This window comes from Oenanthe melanoleuca, chromosome 15 (genome assembly GCF_029582105.1).
Source record: "Oenanthe melanoleuca isolate GR-GAL-2019-014 chromosome 15, OMel1.0, whole genome shotgun sequence".
NCBI lineage: Eukaryota > Metazoa > Chordata > Aves > Passeriformes > Muscicapidae > Oenanthe > Oenanthe melanoleuca.
Genome location: NC_079349.1, coordinates 11,623,009 through 11,646,079, shown reverse-complemented (window position 1 = coordinate 11,646,079; position 23,071 = coordinate 11,623,009). Strand labels below are relative to the sequence as shown.

Below are 23,071 nucleotides of genomic sequence, written 5' to 3'. Positions count from 1 at the left end.
GGTGCTGAATCCCCCAGGGCTCAGCATAGGCAGAGGGAGTGAGTGGAAAAAACCACTGTTCGCTGCTGTGCCCTCCCCTTTTCATCCATTGAACAATTTGTAGTGACAGTGAAGATTAGAGTGCAGCTCAGAATGAGGCAGAGGCACAGCAAGCCACAGTAAGCCATTCCTAGGGACTGAAGTGGTGAATTAATTATGAAAGGAAGATTTGCAGACAAATATTTATTATTTAAGCCCTTGGTCAGATAAGATCATTTGCTTCCAAAGTAAAATAAAAGACTGAGTAGAGATGTTTCCTGAAATTCAATAGTTAAGTGTATTGTGAGGGTTTTTTGGAAGAGCAAACCTTATCACACTCTTGTTCTGAACTCTATTAACATTCCATTGTGTCCCTACCACAGCTTTGCTTTGCAGCCACAGACTTTAAATACAGACCTGCACCTCAAATAATAAAAATGCTTTGTTGGGATAATAAGTGGAAGCTGCTTTGGTGAAAGCTTTTCTCAGTCAGGGAGGTACAAGGGAATGAAATTGCCCCAATGTCTCTCCATTGCAGCACAGCCAGGGGCTGCCACTCCGAGCCTGGCAGGACGCAGGGCAAGCAGTGGGGATGTTGCTCTCAAGTTTTTCTCCCTGCAAAGGTAGAATTCCCACCCCACCTCCATGCAACAAATCTGGGAGACAGGAAGGTGAGAGGAGTAAGTGGGACTATGCAATGGCAGGGAGCTGAGGATATCAAAGGAAGGAGACTTAATCAGTTCTTAGTGGCTCCTCTAAAGCACTGCTAATCACTAGAAAAGGAGGTGCTCCAGTTCTCAGCGTTATAACCTGTATGACATCAGCCCTTACTCCTCATTCAGGGCTACCAGCGCTCACATATGTAACATGTACATCCGGGCAGCAGCGCATGTTTGCCGCGTGTGCAATGTCTGCGTGCAGAGGGCTCCGAGCCCGATCCTCTTTAGGCTTCCTGTGAGTCATTCCGTGCGGCAGAGCAGCGCTGCCGGGGCAGGCGGGAGGCAGGGTGGGACTGTGCCCTGGCAGCCTACGTGCATCACATCACACAGCCCGGCGTTCGGCGGGGCTCTGCGGCTCCCAACGGGCACGCACCGCTTCTGTCCTAAGCAAAACTAAACTCACTGCTGCCTTCTTCTAGCAGAAAAATAGGATGTGAATATGAGGAGGGTAATTTTGAATTTGACTGAAATACATTAAAGAATAATTAATATAGCAGCAAGGCAGACGTTTCTGCTTACACCAAGCTAAAGCTGTACACACAGTTAAAGCAAAACCACTACAAATGTTACTTCATTTTGCAAAAGAAGAATTCTCGGAGCCAGGGCAAGTATTGCTTTTTGCAACTGCAAAACTGAGGCTACTATCGCTCTCTGGCCCTGACCCCGCAGAAACCAGTGAGAGTGCCACAGCGGCAGCATCACATGTGCTGATACCAGGTTATGTATGAGCTGCCCAGCGCGCCCGGACTCCGTTCCAGGAATGAGCCTGCAACAAATCCTCAAAAAATGTTCAGTGGCAGTAACAAAGCCAGGAATAAGGGCGGAGCGGCGGAGACCCCAGGCCGAGAGGCTGCAGCGGGAGGGGAGCCAGGAGCACGGAGCTGGTGTGCGCCGAGTGCCGGGTCCCGCCCCGCCCCGCTCCCTCCCCTCCTGCCGGGCGGGGCCGCTCAGCCCGGCCCGGCCCCGCGCACTAAAGGCGCCGCTGACGCCTCCCCGCTCCACTGTGCTGGTCCCGCCGCTCGGTTACGCTTCCGTCGTCGGCCCCGCCGCCCCCACCGCCGCCACCACCATGCCCATGTTCACCATCTACACCAATGTCTGCAAGGACGCCGTGCCCGACAACCTGTTGGGCGACCTCACCCAGCAGCTGGCCAAGGCCACTGGCAAGCCCGCGCAGGTGAGGGCGGGAGCGGGGCCGGCACGTGTGTGGGGGAGGCTCGGCTCGGCTCGGCTCGGCGGGAGGGGCGGCGGCGGAGCGGCCCCGGGAGCTGCTCCGGGGGAAGGAGCCGGTGCCCGTCCCAGCCCGCGGCGCCGATCCCCCTGCCCGGAGCAGCAGCCGGGCCCGCAGGAGCGCGGCGCTCACGTAGCCGGGGATGTGCTGCGCCTGTGCTGGCGGTTCGAGCAGCGGGGCTGCGCAGTGCGGACGCTCCCGGGCAGAACTCGGATAGACCGGCCATGCGGCACGGCCAGAGCGCTGCAGCCCCAGCAGCCGGAGCCCGATAAGGCCGAATCGCTGCCCGGCTCTCCGCAGGCCCGGCCTCTCGCTCCGTGATTTGGGGATGTGAGCTCTGGCACGCAGGCACAGGTTTCGGGCCTTTGTCTCGCTCCGCCCCGCAGGAGCGCCCGCCTCGCCGCGGCTTTGTGCGCACATCACCGCATCCTAACGCTGAGAGCCGGGCCCAGGCTCCCCGCAGCCCCCAGCGCCGTGCCCCCCGTGGGGGCTGCGGTGCCCGAGCCTCCCCTGGGCCTGGGAATGCGCAGCACTGAAGAGCTGCCTCACCCCAGTACCACTGCCCTGCTTAGAGTCGGTACCTAAAGCACATTTTGGTCAGGAGAGGGCAGCTCAGACCGCCTGTAATGGAGTGTTTCCCTCCCGCAGTACATCGCTGTGCACATCATACCTGACCAGATGATGTCCTTCGGGGGCTCCACTGATCCCTGTGCGCTCTGCAGCCTCTACAGCATCGGCAAAATAGGAGGGCAGCAGAACAAGACTTACACCAAGATGCTGTGCGACCTGATGTCGAAGCACTTGCACGTATCTGCAGACAGGTGAGGCTGGGACACAGTTTAACTATATTTATCTGGCTTTCTGAAACTGCTTTGGAAAGTCTATTTAAAAATTTTAAAAGGCAGGAATAAGTCCATGTGTTTTGGAAAATACCAAGTGATTGCTTGCAGCACTTTCACGTCCATGTAAGAATTTGGTGCCTGCCTCTTTCCCTGGAGAGTCCTCTGTTCAATGGCTTTGTGCTCTGAGAGTAGGGAAAAACACCAGAGCACTGACGTGTGTTTTGCCTCTGAGCTGTGGTGCCTTGTCCTCTGGGGAAGCAGGGCTGAAAGCATGAGCAAGGAGCAGTAACAGGCTGGAGCTGAGAGACAAAAGTAGAAGGCAGCAGGCTGTGAGCAGCTCCCTTGCAGGCTGCAGATTTGAGAGAGTGTCTGTGTGCAGCTCTGGTGAGGGCTGAAGGGAGACAGCCAGAGCCCAGCCTGAGGGCCTGCTTAACTCTGCAGGGCTGCCAGTCTGTGTGACACGTGTGAGGGACAGCAGTGCTCGGAAACAAAAGGGGCTAATCTCTGGAAATTCTTGGCAGATTTCTAAACAAAGGCTGTCTGGTGTCTGGGTAGTCCATGACTGCAGAAGAATTTGTGTTTGGAAAAAAAAAAAAAAGAGAAAAGTACAATTTTGACAACTGAGAAATACTGACTGTTGGGAGGCTCCACAGATTTTTGGCAAAGATGAAGCTTGATGTTTTTTTAAGCAGAAGAATGGGAAGCACTGTCACCTGTTGTGTTGTCCCAGTTTATATAAATGAGTTAATAAGATCACTGTTATTTCCTTCTGTACCTCTTCTGCAGGATCTACATCAACTACTTCGACATGAACGCTGCCAACGTGGGCTGGAACGGCTCCACCTTTGCGTAGAGCTCTCCCATCTGTCTGGAGAGGCTGTTCCTGGACTCCCTTCACCCTGCCCTGTAGCAGAGACCACAGCACAAACGGCCCCGTGTTGCACTTTGTGCACTCTCACAGATTGATGGCTCCTCGCTAGTGTGTTTAAATATTGCTGCTTCAACATTCCTCTGTTTTCTCAAAACAAATAAAGATTTAGAAGTAAGCTGTGTGGTGTAGGTTTTGGCAGGTCGGGGATGGAGTTGGGCAATTGCTAGCATGTCTGTTTCACTCTGATCCTAAAGCAAACACAAGGAATGTTTTGGGTTTGCCCCTGTTTCTTAGATACAGTATTTCACACTATGGTGGTGGTGCCTGGGGCTGGTATCTGACAGCACTGCACTGATTTTTACCTAGCTGTGGGTAAAAGGCTGTAGGTGTGTTCAGGGCTCCTATTGCTGCAGTCCTTTGACCAGCCCTGTGCCTGCTGCTTCAGGGCAGCTTTCCTCTGGGGCTGTGTGGCCAAACGAGCAAGGAAGGAGTGCTTTTGCTCGCTGAGGGGAAATGCTGTTATCCACATTGCTTACACTGCCTGCTCAGTGCTGTGGAAGCTCTAAAGAGGCCTGCAGCACTATGGGGAGCTTCAGTGTGCTGTGCCAGCCTGTTCCACACTGATGCTGTGCCCTGTCCCTCGCTGGTGCTGTGCAGTGCCAGCCTGTCCCTTGCTGGTACCGTGCTGGTGCTGTCCCACACGGATGCTGTGCTGTGCCCTCTCCCAGCGTGTCCCACACGGATGCTGTGTTGTGCCCTCTCCCGCCCTGTTCCACACTGATGCTGTGCCAGCCTGTCCCTCGCCGGTGCTGTGCCCTGTCCCAGCCTGTCCCTCGCCGGTGCTGTGCCCTGTCCCAGCCTGTCCCTCGCCGGTGCTGTGCCCTGTCCCAGCCTGTCCCTCGCCGGTGCTGTGCCCTGTCCCGCCCTCGCGCTCCCCGCGCTGCCGTTCCCGTCCCTCCCCTCAGGGATGGGCGCGCGCCGCCCCGTGGAGCCTTCCGCTGCGACGTCGCGCGGCGCGATGACGTCAATCCCGTGCGCCCGCGCGGCGCGGCGTGACCATGGCGCTGTTCTGCATCCAGAGGTACCGCGTGTCCGGCCCCGCTCCCGCTCCATTCTCCTCCTGCAGCCGCTCCATTCTCCTCCTGCAGCCGCTCCCTGCTCCTGTCCCGCTCCATTCTCCTCCTACACCCGCTCCATTCTCCTCCTGCAGCCGCTCCCTGCTCCTGTCCCGCTCCATTCTCCTCCTACACCCGCTCCATTCTCCTCCTGCAGCCGCTCCCTGCTTCTTTCTCGCTCCATTCTCCTACACCCGCTCCCTGCTCCTGTCCCGCTCCATTCTTTACACCCTCTCCCTGCTCATGTCCCGCTCCATTCTCCTCCTACCCCCGCTCCATTCTCCTCCTGCAGCCGCTCCATTCTCCTCCTGCAGCCGCTCCCTGCTCCTGTCCCGCTCCATTCTCCTCCTACACCCGCTCCATTCTCCTCCTGCAGCCGCTCCATTCTCCTCCTGCAGCCGCTCCCTGCTCCTGTCCCGCTCCATTCTCCTCCTACACCCGCTCCATTCTCCTCCTGCAGCCGCTCCCTGCTTCTTTCCCGCTCCATTCTCCACCCGCTCCCTGCTCCTGTCCCGCTCCATTCTTCTACACCCTCTCCCTGCTCATGTCCCGCTCCATTCTCCTCCTACACCCGCTCCATTCTCCTCCTGCAGCCGCTCCCTGCTCCTCTACACCCGCACCCTGCCCCTGTCCCGCTCCCTGCTCCTCTACACCCTCTCCCTACTCGTGTCCAGCTCCATTCTCCTACACCCGCTCCCTGCTCCTGTCCCGCTCCCTGCTCCTGTCCCGCTCCCTGCCCGTGCCTGAGGAGGTTCGTGTGTCTGCCCCAGGTACGGCGGGGAGGATGAGCAGGAGCAGGGGGAGGCTGAGGCGGAGGACCGGGCGCGGCTCCTGCTGGAGCGGCTGCAGCAGCAGGCGAGGGCCCGGCAGCTCAAGAAACAGCGAGAGGAGCAGCCCCAGGGAAGGGAAGTGGGGCTGAGCCCCGGGGGGGAGCCCGAAGGAAAGGGGAAGAGGAAGAGGGAGAGTGAAGAGCAGCCCAGTGCGCTTAGAAAGAAGAAGCTGAAGACAAAACAGCAGCCCCGCAGCTCCTCAGCAGAAAGGGCTGGTACTGAGGAGGCAGCAGATGGCAGCAGCCCCACAAAGAAGAAGAAAGCAAATAGAAGGAAATCGAAAGTACAGCAAGAGAGGACTGAAACAGGTAAGAATAAGTGAGGCTGTAGGATTTCAGGTCATTGTGGTTGACAGTTTCCACAGAAAAGTGGACTCAGTTGCTCTTTGAATACCTTGCCCTGATTTTGTTTTCATCTCCTTAATATGTTCCAAATTTCTTTTTTTTTTTTCCTTTTTTTTTTTTTTTTTTTTTTTGAGGGAAGGCCCTGTACTGCAAACTTTGAGGGTGAGTTTAGTGTAAGGGGAGTAGGGAAGCATGTCACACCACCTCAGTCTTGTTGCATCTATACCAACAAGGAAGTGTTTGACTTTTGCACTGGGATTTAGGAAAAAAGAGCTTGCAAGGACTTGTTGCCAAAGTCCTGTGTTGTAATATTGCCAAATCCCTTCAATGTGGTGTGCTCTCACCTGTGGCTTTGTATTGCTGTTACCCCAATTCCAGATTCTGAAGAAGATATAAAACAGGAAAATAGAAACAACTTTAAAAACAAGTCTAATAAAAGGAAAAAGACAGATGAGGAAGCACAAGGAGATGAAAAAGGGAAGAAAGAGAACAGTGAAAAAGCTGAAGAAAATCAAACTACAAAGGAGGAGCTGGCCTTAGCTTCAGGGGAAGAGGCAAATTTTCCACCCTCCAGTACGATGATTCTTGGAGACCATGATGCAAAGCCAGTGCAGAAGGTAACCAGCTTGATTGAATTTTGGTGTGATGGTTAGGAAAAGAATGCTTCTTACAAGTTTATTTTACATATGGTCTTGCCATATTCTCTTTTCCCTCTCCTCAGGTCCAGCCCTTCTTACCACAGTGGCTTGCTCAGCCCAAGCGGGTGCAGAAACGCATCAGAGATAATCTGTGTCCAATCAGTGATGTCCCAGGAATCCATCCCCGGCTGGTGAAAAAGCTGCAGATGAATGGAATAGAGTCCTTTTTCCCAGGTGCCTTGATAGTGCTTTTGTTTCTTTCTAAAGGGGCTTAAAGAGTTCTGGTGCTGTATACATTATGTAGGCAGTGAAGTAAATTACAGGACAAAATGTAATGCATGAAAAGGATTGCAACATCTTTTGTCAAAGCTTTGTCTAGACTGAGTAAAGGTCTGTTATCTACTCATAAATCCAGCTTGGAGTAATGGCTCAGAGCTGCCCAAAGAGGGAAGTCTTACTTGTGTCCTCACAGTTTTCCTCCTTATGCCAAGCTTGTGCTTTAGCTCCTTGCTGTCCACTGTCTGCTGCTGATCTGAGCTTTCTGGGAACTCACTCAGCTCATTAAAGCAAAAACATCCAAACAAAAATGGAAAATCTGTTTGTTTTCTGTTGCTTTGCCAGTTTTGCAAACAAGTACAGTCAATGCCAGTTCTTAAATAAGAAAGGACAGCTGGATGCAAGGACAGGGTTAGAGGGTGACATTCAGTCCAGCTGAGCCTGGAAACTTAGGCTGTGTCAGAGACCTCTCAGGGTTATGCTGGGAAGCCAGCACACATTTTCTCATTTTAAAAATGCTTCTATATAATACTGTGAGTAATTGATGAGCTAATTAAGCATATAGTGTGTGTTTATTTCTGGTTTTGCTCAGTCCAGGCCGAGGTGATTCCTGCCATTCTCCAGAGTGCCTCCAATGGGTACCTGCTGGGGCGGGGCGGGTACCGCCCCAAGGACATCTGTGTCTCTGCACCCACAGGCAGTGGGAAGACCCTGTCTTTTGTCATACCCATTGTACAGGTGAGTTTATCCTCAGAGAAGTATCTCTAGGGGAAGTGCTGGCATAGCTTTTGTTCAAGCAAAACCTGAACTTGAAAGTAGGTCAAAAAGCCAAGGAGTTTGTGGACATAAGGCAGCAGATTTTCAGCTCAGAGCTGTCTGAGGGAGCTTCTTGTCAGCATCCCACTCCTTTTCTCAGACAGCAGGCACAGCATGAAGAGTTGGAAGGGTGGAGGGAGAAAAATGGAAACACAAAACTGTGAGAACGTGTCAAGCCCATCTTCTCTTGTTAGGTTCAAGAACCCTGTTCTCCCCCATTCTTTCAGGGACTGACTTGTCCTTTATTTTGGCAGGTTCTGTTAGATCGAGTGGTTTGCCACGTACGAGCTCTGGTTGTTCTGCCCACCAAAGAACTGGCACAACAGGTATGTAGCTCCTCACCATCTCTGAGCAGAGCTGGGCTGAGGCTGGTGCCAGTGTGGAGCAGGCTGAAGACCTGCCAGTGGGTTTGGTGCTGTTCATGTAATGAAAACTATTTACTGCAGCTGACAAAGCCCATCTCTTTGCAGGTGAGTAAAGTGTTCAACGTTTACACTGACGGGACAGGTCTGAAGGTCGCTTTGATTACTGGCCAGAAATCTTTTGCAAAGGAGCAGGAGGTGCTTGTCCAGAAAAAGTAGGTTAAAGGTATTTTGACAAGGTTTATAGAGATTGCTAGTTAATTAATCTCATTAAGGTGGGGTCAAGATACAGGCTATTCCAACACAGCATTGTGCTATCATGATTTTGGATAATGGGTTTATATGCTGGACTCTGGTGATTCTGTCTTTGTCACAGTGCTTGTTACTACCCCTGTTTTGTGATTGTAATGTTTTACTAGATTTTTGGGGTTCTTCACCAGCAAATGCTCAGAATGTGTTTGCCATGTGCCTATGGGTACATATGACTGTGTGGGATTTTGCTGCCATTAAATTTTATTGGAAAGCAATGAAGAATGACACTTTCTGTTTAAAATAAGGCAGCACAGTGGAAACAGGTGTTTAGTGTCCACCAGTGCTCCTGCATGCTCTCCAGTGTCAAGTCCATATTGAATTTTGTTATTCCTCAGTTAATTGAGTGGTAGGAAAACCTTATGGTCTGCTTCTTAAGGTGTCTGCCACAGGATTTGTTGTGAAGAGAGAGACTGATGGACTGCTTGTCCTTTCAGAGTGACAGGCTACTGCAGCCTGGCTGACATTGTGGTGGCCACGCCAGGGAGGCTCACGGATCACATTAACCAGACCCCAGGCTTCAGCCTGGCACAGCTTCGCTTCCTGGTGAGTCACCTCCACAGGCCTTCCATCTGAGAGCAGTGTCTGCTACAGCAAGAATTCCTGCTTGCTTCTTGTGTGGAACAGAAATTCCTCTCTGTTGGAACTGTTGTGTGGGCTTGCCTGCACTCCAGATTGTGGAGGGAGCAGTCACAAGATGAGATGTTTGATTCCAACTCGTGACACCCAAGCATCCACCCACTTCCCCTTCTCCCTTAGGCTTTTGCAAACTTGGAGTAAGGTTAGGCAAGGGAAGCAGTTCTGTTGACTAGCAGCTTCCATTATCTTACCTACTGGCTCACTGGTTACAGATACAAAGGAAAATAAAGGCTGCCAGTATTTAACAAGTGGTGTTTTTCATCCTTGTGGATTCAGATCGTGGATGAAGCTGACCGTATGATTGATGACATGCACCAGAACTGTCTGAACCAAATTGTCAAAGCTGCATTCCAAGGGGAGAATGACTCTGGCTCCAACATGCTTTTTCAGAGGACCAAACCAGGGCCTGTAACAGCAGCCAGGTAAGTTGCAGAGTGCATTTCCTTGAACTGATAGTGTGGATGCCAGCACCTGGGTGTCACTGCCCTGCTCTATTGTACCCTGCTGCACAGACTCTGAGAAATGTCTACCAAAATAAGGCAGCAAACAGCTGATGCCAGAGGATGTCCTGCAGACTAAGTATTGTATTCTTCAGGCTTTCCTTATTTAGACTAAAGGAGCATCAAAGGAATGTACAAATATTGCAAATCTGTGATCCATTTGCACAGTAACTGTAGTAATGCCTTCTGGCAAAGCTGAGTAATGGATTCGGAGGAAAACTCTTGCAATTAATTATCTGCAGCTGCTGTTTTTGTATAGCAGTGGCAGAGATGTGTCAGAAACTGAGATGAATGACCAGGGAAGGACATGACTAGAATGAGGACATGGGTAACCAGGGTGCAGGGACTTGTGCAGGAGTAATGGATTGGGGTTGTGCATTTGACTGAGAATGCTCATCAGTTCTGTCTGTGAACTCCACTGTAAAACAGGGGTGGGAAAGAACCTACAGGAAAGGCCCAGAGCAGGAAAAGAGCATAGAAGAGCATTTATTGCTTCCCTTATATCATGTGAAGGCACTTGGAGTGAAACTCCTTTGTCTCATGCTCAAAGCTCAATTTCTGTGCACTTTTTCTTTCAGTTCCTGCTCTCCTCAGATACCCTTACAGAAATTGCTGTTTTCAGCCACACTGACCCAGGACCCAGAGAAATTGCAGCAACTGGATTTATTCCAGCCTCGTCTCTTCACATCTGTGTATTCTGAGAAAAACAGAGATGAAGCAGAAGCTGAACAAGAAACTAATAATAAATACACACTTCCTGAGGGGCTGTCGGTATGATGGGAATTCTTTTGAATAAGTTATACTTGAAGATTTGTTTAATTCTGGACTATCTAATTGTGGTTTTACTCTAAAATGTCTTCCCTGTGTGTCCTTGCAAAAGCGGCTTTGGGAATATATATGACCCAGAGAGCTGTACCTTTGCACACTTGTTTTCTCATTACTTAATGGTCATTTGGTTAAGACTTGATTATTTTTTAAAATTAATCTCTCTTCACGTGGAATTAAGTTTATCAGCAATGGGGAGTGGAACTAGGAAGTCATAATAATGTAATAGCACCTATTGATTGTCTATACATCTAACATTCATTTCAAGACATGCATATACAGGCCAGCCTGTAGGCAGTGCATGTTGTTGCTTGCCATGGAGATGTAAGAGCATTAGAACAACTCAGGTCTCCTGTCCCCACTCATGTTGTATCCTGCCAGCCTGTTTATTCTAAAAGGGATGGCATTATGGGCTCTGGTTTTGCTGCTATTAGTCAGCTGTGAAACATGCAAGCTGGTGTAGGTCATGGACAGATAGTGGGTTTCAGGGAAGGTAGTCTTGGCAAGAAGTAATTTTTCTCTCTGAACTCCTTCCTCCCTGTTGACTGCAGCAATGTTATGTGCCTTGTGACCTGAATTCCAAGCCTCTGCTCCTCCTGTATTTCATGCTGACAATGAAATTCACCCGTGTGTTGTGCTTTACCAACTCCAGGGAAGCCTCTCACAGGTAACCACTGAGGAGATTGCTATTGTAGGTGTCTGTCAAGGGATCTTACAGAGGTAAGGAAGTGACAGTTTCCCTCTGTTTACCTGCAGGCTGTTCCTGCTGGTTGAAGCCTTTGGTGGAATCACAGCGGCAGAGTTTTCTTCTCGTTTACCTCCAAATGAGAGAAGGAGAACCATGAAGGAGTTTGAACAAGGAAAAATACAACTGTGAGCATCTTAAACTGGTTTCCTGTATATTTTCCAGCACAGGCTATTTCCAGTGTAAAAAGCTAAACAGAACAAGAGACACAGTTACATGTGGTCTTCTAAAACAGAGCATGCAGGAGTCTGTTGTAGAATGGGTGTGAGACTTGGACTTGTGACTTTGAATTGTTTATCCTTCATGTAATTCAGCCTGTTCTAATCTAGCTGCAGTCTGAATTTCTTTGTGTTGTTTTATAACAAGCAGTAAATACAAGTGGGTGTTCATAGAGTTGCTCAAAACAGGTTTTTTGCAGGTTTGCAAATCTGGAGTTTAATGTTTGTACTTTTGGGCATCTAACATTTTTGTTTTGGCATCTGGTACTTGTAGGGCAGAAATGGATGTTGGTGCTGAAACTGTATTTAGTGCTAGAGCTTCCCACTGAAGCAATACCTGCTCAGACTGGCATACAGGTTTGCTTCTATCCATGTGTTTGATTTGCATTGTGGTTTTGGTAGTTATGAGATTGTATCTGTATTGTGTCTCTGAGGAAAAGGTAAATACTTATTTTCTGAGTGTACTTTTTATCCAAACCTGGTGTATAAATTCCTCCTTGACTCTTGGGATTTCTCACCTCACTATTTGTGTTCCATACTTGTGTGGAATGCTCAGATTCTTTAGAGATTTGTAAGCTCCAGTGAGCTGGGAGGTGTCTGGCATGCTTGGAGAACCTGGGAACACCCAATAACTTTTCATGCTCAGCAGATGATGACAAGCCTGTAGTGATGTTTGGAGGTCTGTGGGCAGCTAATAAGAACAGTGGCAATAAGGAATAACTTGCAGTGCTGCTGCCAGGCTTAGAGGCAGAGGCTGGCTGTCCAGTTTGAGCAGAGATTAGCAAGAGTTGTGCTGTGTTCACTTGTTTTGTGTGTGTAGTGCCTGAGATGTTACCTGAAAATTACTATGTATACATTTACAAACAGGTTAATCAGCACAGATGCCACAGCCCGAGGGATTGATGTTAAAGGAGTGAATTATGTGATAAATTATGATGCACCACAGTTCATCAGGACGTACATTCACCGGTAAGACAGGAACAAAGGGAAGATGTCTGAGCTTGGTTTGCTTTGAGATACTCAGCAAAGGGGACATGCACTTAAAAGGGCTTTTTCTTTTTTAACTTTAGTATTCAAATAGCTTTCTATCAAAAATTAAGCCTAAAAATATAATTCCAATTAAGCTTGGAATCAGACTTTCTTAAAACTGGAGAATCAGAATCTTGGAGTTGATAGTGGCAGTGACTGTGGGGCTAAACTGACTTGAAGCTACTTTCTCTGTTTTCAGGGTTGGAAGAACAGCTCGTGCAGGAGAAGCAGGTGTTGCTTTCAGCTTGGTCCTTAGAATCCAGGTATGTCTTTGGTGTGGGATTCATTTGAAAAGGATGCATGCAGGAGCATAAGGATAATAAAGTTCATACTGCTTCCCACCTTTTCCAGTGAGAGCTTTGTGCTTGGAAACTGCAGTTATTTCCTGAGTGAGCAGCATGTTCCCAAGTGTGCTCATTTTGTTGATGGGGTGATGAGCAGTGGTGTCTCATCTCCAGTGTGTGTTGTGTGCAGGAGCGGCGCTTCCTGCGCATGTTGAGGGATGCTGGCATCCGGGACATCAAGAAACACCCAGTGAAGGGCAACTCACTGAAGCCATTGGTGCAGCAATATGAGGGAGCTCTGTGTAAGCTCAAGAAGACAGTCAAGGTAATTGAAATGGGGAAGAAAATAAACTGTGTGAGTTGCAGTTTGTTGTTTTTTTATTGCAATTCTTGCTTAGCACAGGTATTAGTGTCCAGGATCCTTGCCTTTGTCTGAGACAGCACCAACTCAGTGTGAAGGCAGCATTTGTGGGTGTGTTGTTATGGAATACTCAGGGTGGGGAGGGGAAAAAGAGGTTTCCTGTCAAAGTTAGGCAGAGTTCCTGGAGGGCTTTAAAATACATGTAGATATGGCACTTGGGGACATGATTTAGGGGTAGGTTTGGCAGTGCCAGATAAATTGTTGGATTCTTGGATGGTCTTAAGGGCCTTTTCCAAGACCCAAAACAATTCTGATTCTTGGAGGGTTTTTTCCTGTTCTGCCCTTCTCTTTACCTCTGTAGCTGGGATGTTGACAGCTACCCAGAGGACTGCAAGCAAAATGCAGGGACTAAACTTTCTGTCATTACAGGGTTTAAGACTGTAATGTACAGCTGTCTGCAGGCCCTTTTTTATACACTAGTGTGAAGTTGAGAGCTTGGAGACAAAAGCAGGGTAGCACTTACCTTGCCAGATGGGTAGACCTAGGGATCCTTAATAGACTTTGTGCTGCATGATTTGGGCAAGTGTTCTGCTCTCTCATCTGAGAACTCATAAATACTGGCCCTGAAAAATGATGATTTTGAGTTGTAGACTAGGAATGTTTGAGAACTGAGACAGGATTATTAAACTGTCCTGTTCCTCCTTGAAATTCCTTCTGTGTGACTCTGAGACAGGGGCATCTTCAGTCACCTTCTCAACTTTAATTTTGAACAGAATGAGCGAGCACAGAAGCGAGCCTGAACGAGTGGAGGCTGAGGTGGCTGATGTGGCACTGAAGCTGCTGCGTGGGACAGGCCATGGACTGTTCCCCAGCACAGCAGCTCTGAGTCATGGTCCCTCAATGGTCAGTTCCTCAACCTTATCAAGTATGAAGTCAGCTATTCCTCTTTCAAGGACACTGTGAACAGAGTTCAGTTACTGCTTTATTTAAAAAAAAAAAAGATAAATTTTGAGATACAGGTTGTCTTGAAGAGGACTTTGTATTGTATCCTGCTGGCATATGTGGAATTACCACCAGCTCTTGAGCGTGGCCTGATGGACCTGCTGCCCTCCCATGGTGAAGGCTGGGCTCTCACTTCTGCTCTGGGATAATGGTTCTGTCTATCTGCAGCTGCATGAAGACTGGTGCAGTGCCTGTAGCAGGAATTGTTTGAAGAGCTGCTCTAGACTGCAGTTACTCCAACTTTTAAGTAAATATTAAATAAATATATATATTTTTAAAACAGTGTCTAATAAAGATTCCTGGGCTCAGGAATTGGACTTGAAGATCACTGGTTCCTTCCAACTATTTTATGATTAGGGATGGAGATACTGTTCAATGGACACAAGTTTGTGTCTTGTCCTTTTCTTGCCTATGTTGTTTCCCTCCAATGTCCTGTACCAGAGGTAACAGCAGGTATTATTAAGTGTGGACTGATGTTAATGCAGACTGAAATGTCTGATGTCTAATATGAATGTCCTGGAGCAAGCTCGTGTCACTGCAAGCCATAAGCCTGGATTTGACACATGCCATGGTATTTTTAGCTGCCTTGGCAGAAGGCTTACAGCTGCCATGTAGCTGTGGTCTGCAGCTGCTCTCCAAGGGTTGCTTCTCCTTCAGCAGAAATGGCTCCAGCTCTGGCTTTTGTTTTGCAAAGCAAAATAAATGTACACCAGCATTAGCAATAAATTATTGAAAGCTGGGAATTTTGAAGGAATGGGTTTTGGGAATGGTGGTCGAATCTTGTGAAGAAAGGAGCAAGGTTGTTTTACAGCAGTGCAGCAGTCTGTGTTCTCATACTGTGACTGCTGGCTCTCCAGATGTTTTTCCATAGCACGGGTGTCTGGGCTGGTGCTGGAGTCACAGGAACGGAAAATCCTCTTGTGCAAGAGCTGTGAACTCCCACGGACAAAACCAGGCTCTGCAGTTTCTTTATCATTAAGGGCAGTTTTGGTAAAGCCGATATGCCACGGCATGAAAGGCAGATCCCAGCTGAGACTTTGGCCGGGCGGTGCGATCAGTCCCGTCCCGGGTAAGGCACCGCCCCTGGCCGGGAGCGCTGGGCTCGCCCCGCCCCGGCTGGGCGGGAGCGGTGTCGGTGCGGGACGGGATTGAAAAGGACCGGGCCAAGGAGCAGGCGGCGACAGCAGCGGCAGCGACAGGATGGGGCTGGAGCTGTACCTGGACCTGCTCTCGCAGCCCTGCCGGGCGCTCTACATCTTCGCCCGGAGCAACAACATCCCCTTCGAGTTCAAGAAGGTGCAGCTGGCTAAGGGTGAGTGGGGGCAGCTGGGGGACCCCAGGCGGGTGTCCCCATCCCCAGGCTGTGCGGGTGTCCCCAGGCTGTGCGGGTGTCCCCAGCCCCAGGCTGTGCGGGTGTCCCCATCCCCAGGCTGTGCGGGTGTCCCCATCCCCAGCCCCAGGCTGTGCGGGTGTCCCCAGCCCCAGGCTGTGCGGGCGCTCCCAGCCCCAGGCTGTGCGGGTCCCGCTGCTCCCCCCCGGCTCTCAGGGTCCCTTCACCACTGCCGGGGGAGATGCTCCAGTCCAGCCCCGGTTACTCACTGTCCCCATCACTGCGAGATGCTGGCAGAGGGTGGGGTGGCCCTCCTGGAGCCTACACAAAAACAAGACCTGATTCTCCAATGTAATCCTGGATTTTAAGTACCGATTTCAGTGCCTGTGCCCCTCTGCAGCAAACAGGACTTTGCCAAAGCATGTGATATCTTTGAAATCGGCCCCACCCCAGCAGAAAATGGGTCTCTGAAAAACAGAGACGCTTTTCTGAGAAGCACTCAGGATGTGCCAGGTCTGAGGCGTTCCCCATTTCGATGGGAAACAAAAAGCTGAGATATGAGACATTCGTGTACAGACAAGGACGGCCGAGGTGTGTAGTTCTTGTTCGTTAATTCAACTTAGAAAAGTTTGTGCTCTGGTAAGCAGCAGCAGTTGCTGCAGAGCAGCCCTTCTCCTCTTGGCAAGGTTCACACCCCCTTGGGAGGCTCATCATGCACAGTTTGTGAGCTGTCCTCGTGTGTAGGAGGGCAAGGCAGGGGTAGGGCTGCCCCTCTGGAGGTTCCACGGCCCAAGTGCTTTGTGGTCAGGTTATTTTGAGAGGGTTGAGGACCAGCTTGTGATGGCTGTGGAGCGAGACAGTGCAGCTGCCAGTAATCTGAACACTGAGAAATGAAAAGTGCTTTGGTTGGGTTAAAACCAACTGATAATTGGTAGGAGCCTATCCAAAGGTGTGTTTTCACCAAAGGAGACCCAAAGATCTGTATCTTCTTTCTTTGTAATTGAAGCTGGTAACCTTCAACCTTTCCAGATATCTGATGGACTTGAAATTAAGGTAAGGCATTGGGCATAAAAAGGCCTCAGTAAGTAATACTTAAAAACCAGTGAAAGATGAGAAGGCTCCTGGAGCTGAAATTGATAAAGGAACAAAAGAGGCTCCAGCTTGAGACAAACCTCAGATGTGTTGCAGCTGAGTCTTTGGGTGTTTCCCTGCACCTGAGCTGTGCCTTGGTTGTACCTTTCTGTGGCTTTCCTCCCACTTGTCTCGTAGCAAAAATTTTTGCAATTGCTGGGGGTAAGCTGGGGGCTGACTCATCTTGTTTCCTTCCCCTTCTTTCCCAATAAAGTAAATGTTGTCTAGTGAGACACTGGAGCAAAGGAGAGGAGACTGGCAGGCAAGGAGTGAGAGCATCAAAGAAAATGGAACAACTGAAATGCAAGGATAGGGGAAGTGAGAGGAAGGAAGGGGAAATGAATCAGAGATTCCCAATGCTCTGTGCCCCTTGGCAACAGTACCTGCTTTTGGCCTGTGAGTTTAAGATGGGTTATTTGGGTGCATCTCATCCCAATCTTGTCCCATGCCATGGAGAAGCTCTCCAGGTACCTGCACTGGGTACCACAGTGGGGGAGACTTCACTGCACTGGTACCTGTCACTGCACAGTCTATAGGACAAGGTGAGGGAACTGATATTCAGAATTGAGCTGGTGGGTTAAATGTGATGCCCCAGAAAAGCTCTCTGCCCAAGTAGGCAGGTGTCAATGAAAGGGGTAGAGTGAGAGTGGATAGGAATCACATGACATTCAAAGAACACCTGAAGACCTGGAATCTGCACACTTTATCTTTTTGAGAGGGGTAGGGGAGATGGGCTGTGAGCCAAGTGACAGAGGAATAGTCACAAATCAGGTTTGCCAAGTACCAGAACAACTAAATTTGCTTCCAGAGCATCTCCTCTGGCACACAGATTCTCAGATGGCTCATATAGCAGGATATGGCACAAGGTTAGTTACACATTAAAGGAGCTTGGATACCCCAGGCAGCCACATGTGACTGAAGTGAGTGGGTGAAAGAGGCTGTCACAAACAAGTCACATAAAACAAGGTTTCTGGGATTAGTTTCAGAAATAATGTAGTATACTGAGACCTTGGATGAGCAAGCATCTTCTCCTGTCAGGTTCACTCTGCCTACCTTTTGGGAAGGACCTACAAGAAGGCTTAAAAGCAGCCTCAAATTTATATTTACTCTTACAAAAGATATGCAAAATGCACAGGAGTTAATTGAAAGATCTGTAGTGAAGTACCCATGGCCTTACATGGAATCACAGGAATTTATTTTCATTTGTGAACTTTAGAAAGAGTACTTGAATATAAATTACATTATCTTCCAGAAAAAGGTATCTGCTTTCTCACAGTCCTCCCTTCCTTAGTGAGTGAGATCCCTTTGCTCCAAGGTGCTTGGTGTTCCCTCTGGATTTGCACAGGACAGGAACCTTCAGGCACAAACTTGGAGTGGATGTCAAGGGCTGCTGGTATGAAAGGACTCCTAACCATCCTGCCCTTGGTCAAGAGGTGGGTCTGGTATGCAGGCAATAAACAATTGCCTAAATAAACAAAGCTGATACCACAGGGCTAGCCCCCTACTCACTCTGCAGCACTTACTCCTTGGTTATAAACTTCATAGAAGACTCAATTTGTACAATCAAAAACAGGTCCTGAGTATCCCTGCCAAGTAAAACTTCTCATTTCCCTCCTCAGGGCAGCACAAGACAGAGGAATTTCGGAAGGTGAATGTGCTGATGAAGGTGCCTGCACTTAGGGATGGCTCTTTCACCTTAGCAGAGAGGTGAGGCTCAAATAAGCTCAATAACCTGCTGCAGTATTGTTTATCCCAGTGCTTGGATTCTGCCAGTGTACTGCTGGGACTCCAGTCCAGGCAGGTTTTTGTCTCCTTCTTACCCTTTGTTCCACCTGTATGTAACAAACCTGTGTTTCAAGAAAAGCTGTCTTATGTAAGCAACTTGAACAGCATTAATAGTGGAAGAAGCTGCTGCTTGGAGCTACTTTGCTACTTTGTAGGCAGTGTTTCTAAGCTTAGATACCTGTCCACCTGTCCTGCTCTCTGCCTGCAGCTGGAGGCTGTAGGTCAGTGCAGGAAATCTGACATAAAGCCCCCACTGCTGGATGGCCAGGTCAGATTTGGTAAATATTCATTCTGCAGCTTCTGTTTGCTCAAAACTGTACCACAAACCACACCTGTCTTGCTGGGCAATTATCTCATACCAGAGACTGAAGTCCACAAGCAGCAGCACAAACTCTCCTGTGCTGTGCCCTGCTGCCCTTCTACCTGACTCCCATCAGGTTTGTGTGGCTGCTTGTCCAGCAGTGCAAAATTTGGGGGGGAAAGAAAGGATGAGATGCTTTTATCTCAGATGATCCACTCATTGGTCTGTCTTACTCTCTGGGCAGCATTGCAATCCTCCTGTACCTGGTCCAGAAATTCAAGACTCCTGATCACTGGTACCCATCTGACCTGCAAAAAAGGGCTAGGGTTGATGAGTACCTGTCCTGGCAGCATGCCAACATCCGTGCCAAGGGGAGCAAGTTGTTCTTAACCAAGGTAAAACCACTACATATCAAAAATGAAGTGCTAAGAACTGGGAGTGAAATGGCTGCCTTTGTGCAGGGCCTTTCTCAGCAAATGTAGAAGCCAAGTGAGAGACAGGAACAAAGCTGACCTGGCTGCTGAAGGGAACCCAGCTGAAGTGGCCTGGATCCTTCATGCTGCAGCCAAAGGTCCAGAGCAAATGCATCCTGGGTGAGAAGCTCCCCCAGCCACACTCAGTGCTGGCTGCCTGGCTCCATGGAAAGGAACAACCTCCCTCTGGAAAACAAAACACAGGTGCTGGCAGATGATACACTCTTCCCTTGAGAGGAGACTCTTGTGGTTGAATTTTCAGATTTCTAGGCAGCAGGCAAGGAGAGGCAGGAAGTAATGACTGACATTATTGTTAACCTGCCAAGGTTGATGAGCAGTTCTGGTTGTTCTCATGCATGGCTGGTGAGGGATCCTCAGAAGGTGGCAGTGAGAGTGTGATGACTAGATTTGGAAGGAAACACATGAAAGCAGCTTGTTTCTTCTCCCTGCCAGGTAATGCTGCCTCTCATCACAGGCCAGCCACTTCCTCCAGAGAAAATGGAGTTTATTACTGAGGAGCTGAACGTTGCCCTGAAGCAGTTTGAGGAAAAGTTCTTGCAGGACAAGCCCTTCATCGCAGGCAGCGAGGTGTCCCTGGCAGACATTGTAGCACTGGTGGAGCTCATGCAGGTGAGCATCAACCCCAGCACTGCTGAAAATGGAGCTGGGCTGTGGGCAGGGCAGGCCAGGCAGGCTGCACCCCCACCTCTGTAATGGCAGATCTTCCCTGGGGTTAAATCTTGCTCCTTTTTGACCTTAACCACAATTAAGTTTACTGGGGAGAACCTACTTTGATGAAACAGTTTTTTCTATAGAAATATGGACAGAATTGATCAAGAAAGTACAGACATTTGGAAGAGCTGTGTTGGTGTGCATGGACTTCCTTGCTCTGGGGTTAGCCATGGCAGAGCTCTTTGCTGCACATCCCAAGAGACAGCAGCTGCTGAGGATGTCATGACCTAAGAGATGAGCTCCACTAACATTATTACTGCTGCCCTGAGCCAGAAGCATGTCCATCTTTCATTTGGTCCCACCCCTGGCAAATGCCTTGTTTGCCTCACTCTGGGTGCTCTGTCTGTCTCTGCAGCCTGTGTGTGCTGGTTATGACCTGTTTGAGGAGAGGCCAAAGTTAAAGGAGTGGCGCAGGCGGGTGGAAGAAGCTGTGGGGAAGGAGCTCTTCCAGGAGGCCCACCAAGACATCATGAACATTAAGAACTTGACTGCTGATCAGCTTGCACCTGAGTTGATGGAGAATTTCAAGCAGCTCCTAAAGCAGTTTTAGAGGTTTATGCTCTAATAAAGCCAGAATTAGAGGATTATGCTCTAATAAAATGGATTATTTTTTTGAAGGCTTATTGTAGTCTTTCAGAATTTCTTCTAAAAATCATACAGAAGCACCATTCCTCAAAATGTGCTTTCCTTCATTCACAGCCTTTCTGCAACTTAGAAGGGAAGAAAAATACATCTTAGACTGCCATGAGCTGCTTTTCCCTCTTTTCCACTGCAGTATGGGAACTGTAGCCCTGTAGGCTTTTCTTTCATGCTCCAGCACCACTGGAGGTTCCAGGGCTGAGGTGAATCAGTCTGTGTGGGAACAGGGACAGTCAGAGCTGCCCTCCCATCTCTGTTCTGGGTTTTCCAGGCCAGAGCAAGGGTATGGCAGAACAGGTGTGTCTGAAACAAGGAAAAACCATTGTAGCAGATGGTTTTCACTTTACCAAGTGAAAACAGTCTGCTGGAAGATTTTTGCTCTTTAAGAAAGGGACAGGTCAGGACCCAGCCCTCGGTGGGAACCCTACCAGGGCCCTTGGAACACCTGGCCACTAGATGCTGCTGTGTCACCTGTGAGAGCAAAGGGACACAGTGCTCAGGAGCAGGGAGCTGTGCTGGATGCCTCCAGGGATGCCTCCAGCTTCTGGCAAGGACAGAGTCAATAAAGCTCCTCAAACTCTCACGACACTCTACAAAGAACATCCTGCACAGTGGAAAAAAGCTGCTTTTCTTGGTCAAGCTGCTGGCAACCACACGGTCCCCTCTGCAGACCACACCAGTGCTGTGTCCCTCTCCCACACTGGTTTGTCAGCACAGCAGGTTTGTCAGCTGACACAGGCTGTCAGCACTGAGGCTGTGGTGGCTGGGCTAGCAGTGGTGGCAGAGGGAGCTGTGCTGGCCAGCCCCAGCTGAGCAGAGAGCTCAGTCAATGACCTGAATGTCCCACACAGTTAATGCTCCCCTGCTCTTCAGTCCTATCCTTTGTAAGCCAATGGTGTTGTAGCTCTGTTTGGATTTGTAATCAGGATTTGGAAGGAGGTGGACATCAAGTCATCATCACACCAGTGCAGCACCCTTCATAACCTCTTGCCTGTGCCCATTTGTGCCACTCCTGCTTTCCTGTTCTCTTATCCCTGTGACCTCCCATTTCCAGGTACAGCCTCCATGAGGAGGGCTCCAGTTTGCAGAATTGTTTTTCTCCCCTCTTTGTTATGCTTTGCTTGTACCTGGAAGTCTGTTTGTCTCTGCTGATAGTTACACCATCCATGGGGAAGGCTGCACAGTCTGCTGGGTGTGAGATGTCAGTCATCTGAGTGCAAGTCAAGTTATTGCAGTGCCCAGAAATGGTGAATGTAGCTGCTCAAAGTCTCACACATTCTTTCAGTTGGATCTACTGTTTTTGGGGAATGAGCCAGCTGGCTTTTCTGTTTGTTTTCTGAGTAAACCTGCCCTTTAGTTCAAAAGGTCACAAACCATAGTCTGCAATGCACATGCCTGTGGGCTGAGCTATAGAGTCAAGCAGGCTGCTGTCTTTACTTTCCATCCTTCCAACCTACAGGAAAATCCTCAATGTCAGTGGTGGAAAGGCACATTTGCCCTCAGACTCTCTCTCTTTCCATGCTAACACATGCAGGGATATTTGTCTTCTTACCTGTTTTTTTTTCTTGGTAAATTTGTTGAGAAGGGCCTGTTGCATGCCAGTGAGAAAAGCCAGTGAGTGCAGCTCTCTTCTGCCCTAAGAGTTCTTGCATGCCTGGTGCCTGAGCAGCAGTCCCTGATGATGCTGTCCTGTGCAGCTGCCAGTGCTGAGCCTCAAGAGGTGTTTCTGTTGTACCACCAACCACTTCCTTCCCTCCAGCTGCAGCTTTAGCATACTCACCAGCTGGGCTGCTCTGCACCCCTGCAATTTAAGAGGTGCCTTTGCTGCCTTACCAAGGCTGCCCAGCCTCACTGCACTCTGCTGTTGGCACCTTTGTACTTGCCCTGACTTTCAACTTTTCCCTTTCTTGGAGAAAGCAAACTTCTACCAGCATCATAAATATTTCCCACACTTTCTGTTCAAGTATAAGGGAGCAGAGAAACAATCAAAACCAAGAGTCTATTTTGTAGGGTGCTAATCTTGACAGATCTCAAAATGGACTTAAGAGCAGAGCCTTTTGTGACACACATCTCCCTGCAGAATTTGCAGATAAGGCTGCTCTGCATGCAAACCATTGCACAAGCCAAGGCAAATAAAGTGGGTTTTTTTAAAACTTTTTTATTTATGATACTTGTAGCACAAGAGCTCCACATAAGAGTCTTGAGGCAATTTTCTGCTTGTTGCAATGGGGCACAATGTTCCTTAAATGTCACCCATTGTGCACTCCTGCAAGGATGGCTGCCTTCAAAACCAAACTGGAACTATGTTCTCTGGTGCTCCTGCACTGCTGTTTCACAAAGGATAAGTACACTTGCCTCACTCCAGCCTGGTCATGATGACAGGAAGGGATTTTAAATTGTTTTTCCCATAGTTTCTGCCTGGTGTGTATGCAGGGACCAGTGGCATTTTGAGCCTTTCCATTCCCACAGGACAAAGCACCTCTCTGGATTAATTCCTTGGATGGCCACAGAGTTATAAAACAGATACATCTGCTTTGTTCTTTGATCTGAATCACAGAGATAAGGCTGCTCATCCTTGTACTTTGCCTTTTGCTACCCCTCCACCTCTGTATTTTGCTCCTTTGTGTCATCGGACTTTTTCTGATTCTAGTTCCTAGACTGAAAGCCCTGGGAGCTGCCTGCCAAAACCCAACAGGTTGTGCAAGA

The 23,071-nt window shown here is 49.2% G+C and overlaps 3 protein-coding genes across 4 annotated transcripts; all 3 read left to right on the top strand.

Annotated features, from left to right (window-relative positions):
- The first annotated feature begins 1,675 nt into the window (after positions 1-1,675).
- Positions 1,676-3,856, top strand: MIF (macrophage migration inhibitory factor). Its single transcript, XM_056504591.1, has 3 exons — positions 1,676-1,914; positions 2,617-2,789; positions 3,597-3,856. The coding sequence occupies exons 1-3, from the start codon at positions 1,807-1,809 to the stop codon at positions 3,661-3,663; spliced, it is 348 nt and encodes a 115-aa protein (XP_056360566.1). The 5' UTR covers positions 1,676-1,806; the 3' UTR covers positions 3,664-3,856.
- An 855-nt stretch (positions 3,857-4,711) lies between these two features.
- Positions 4,712-13,957, top strand: DDX51 (DEAD-box helicase 51). Of its 2 annotated transcripts, none has more exons than XM_056504264.1 (16): positions 4,712-4,762; positions 5,567-5,934; positions 6,349-6,587; positions 6,692-6,842; positions 7,477-7,622; positions 7,955-8,026; positions 8,171-8,277; positions 8,809-8,917; positions 9,287-9,432; positions 10,089-10,281; positions 10,887-11,002; positions 11,092-11,208; positions 12,166-12,267; positions 12,527-12,590; positions 12,802-12,936; positions 13,746-13,957. In XM_056504264.1, the coding sequence occupies exons 1-16, from the start codon at positions 4,740-4,742 to the stop codon at positions 13,770-13,772; spliced, it is 2,115 nt and encodes a 704-aa protein (XP_056360239.1). In that variant the 5' UTR covers positions 4,712-4,739; the 3' UTR covers positions 13,773-13,957. The 2 variants fall into 2 exon arrangements, with proteins under 2 accessions (XP_056360239.1, XP_056360240.1); XM_056504265.1 differs by having other exon boundaries at positions 4,726-4,769; positions 5,580-5,934.
- Positions 13,958-15,077: 1,120 nt separating this feature from the next.
- GSTT2B (glutathione S-transferase theta 2B) lies at positions 15,078-20,349 on the top strand. The gene is made up of 5 exons (XM_056504263.1): positions 15,078-15,286; positions 18,055-18,142; positions 18,766-18,916; positions 19,448-19,624; positions 20,082-20,349. Exons 1-5 carry the CDS (start codon positions 15,175-15,177, stop codon positions 20,274-20,276), a joined length of 723 nt encoding a protein of 240 aa, XP_056360238.1. The 5' UTR covers positions 15,078-15,174; the 3' UTR covers positions 20,277-20,349.
- The last annotated feature ends 2,722 nt before the right edge of the window (positions 20,350-23,071 follow it).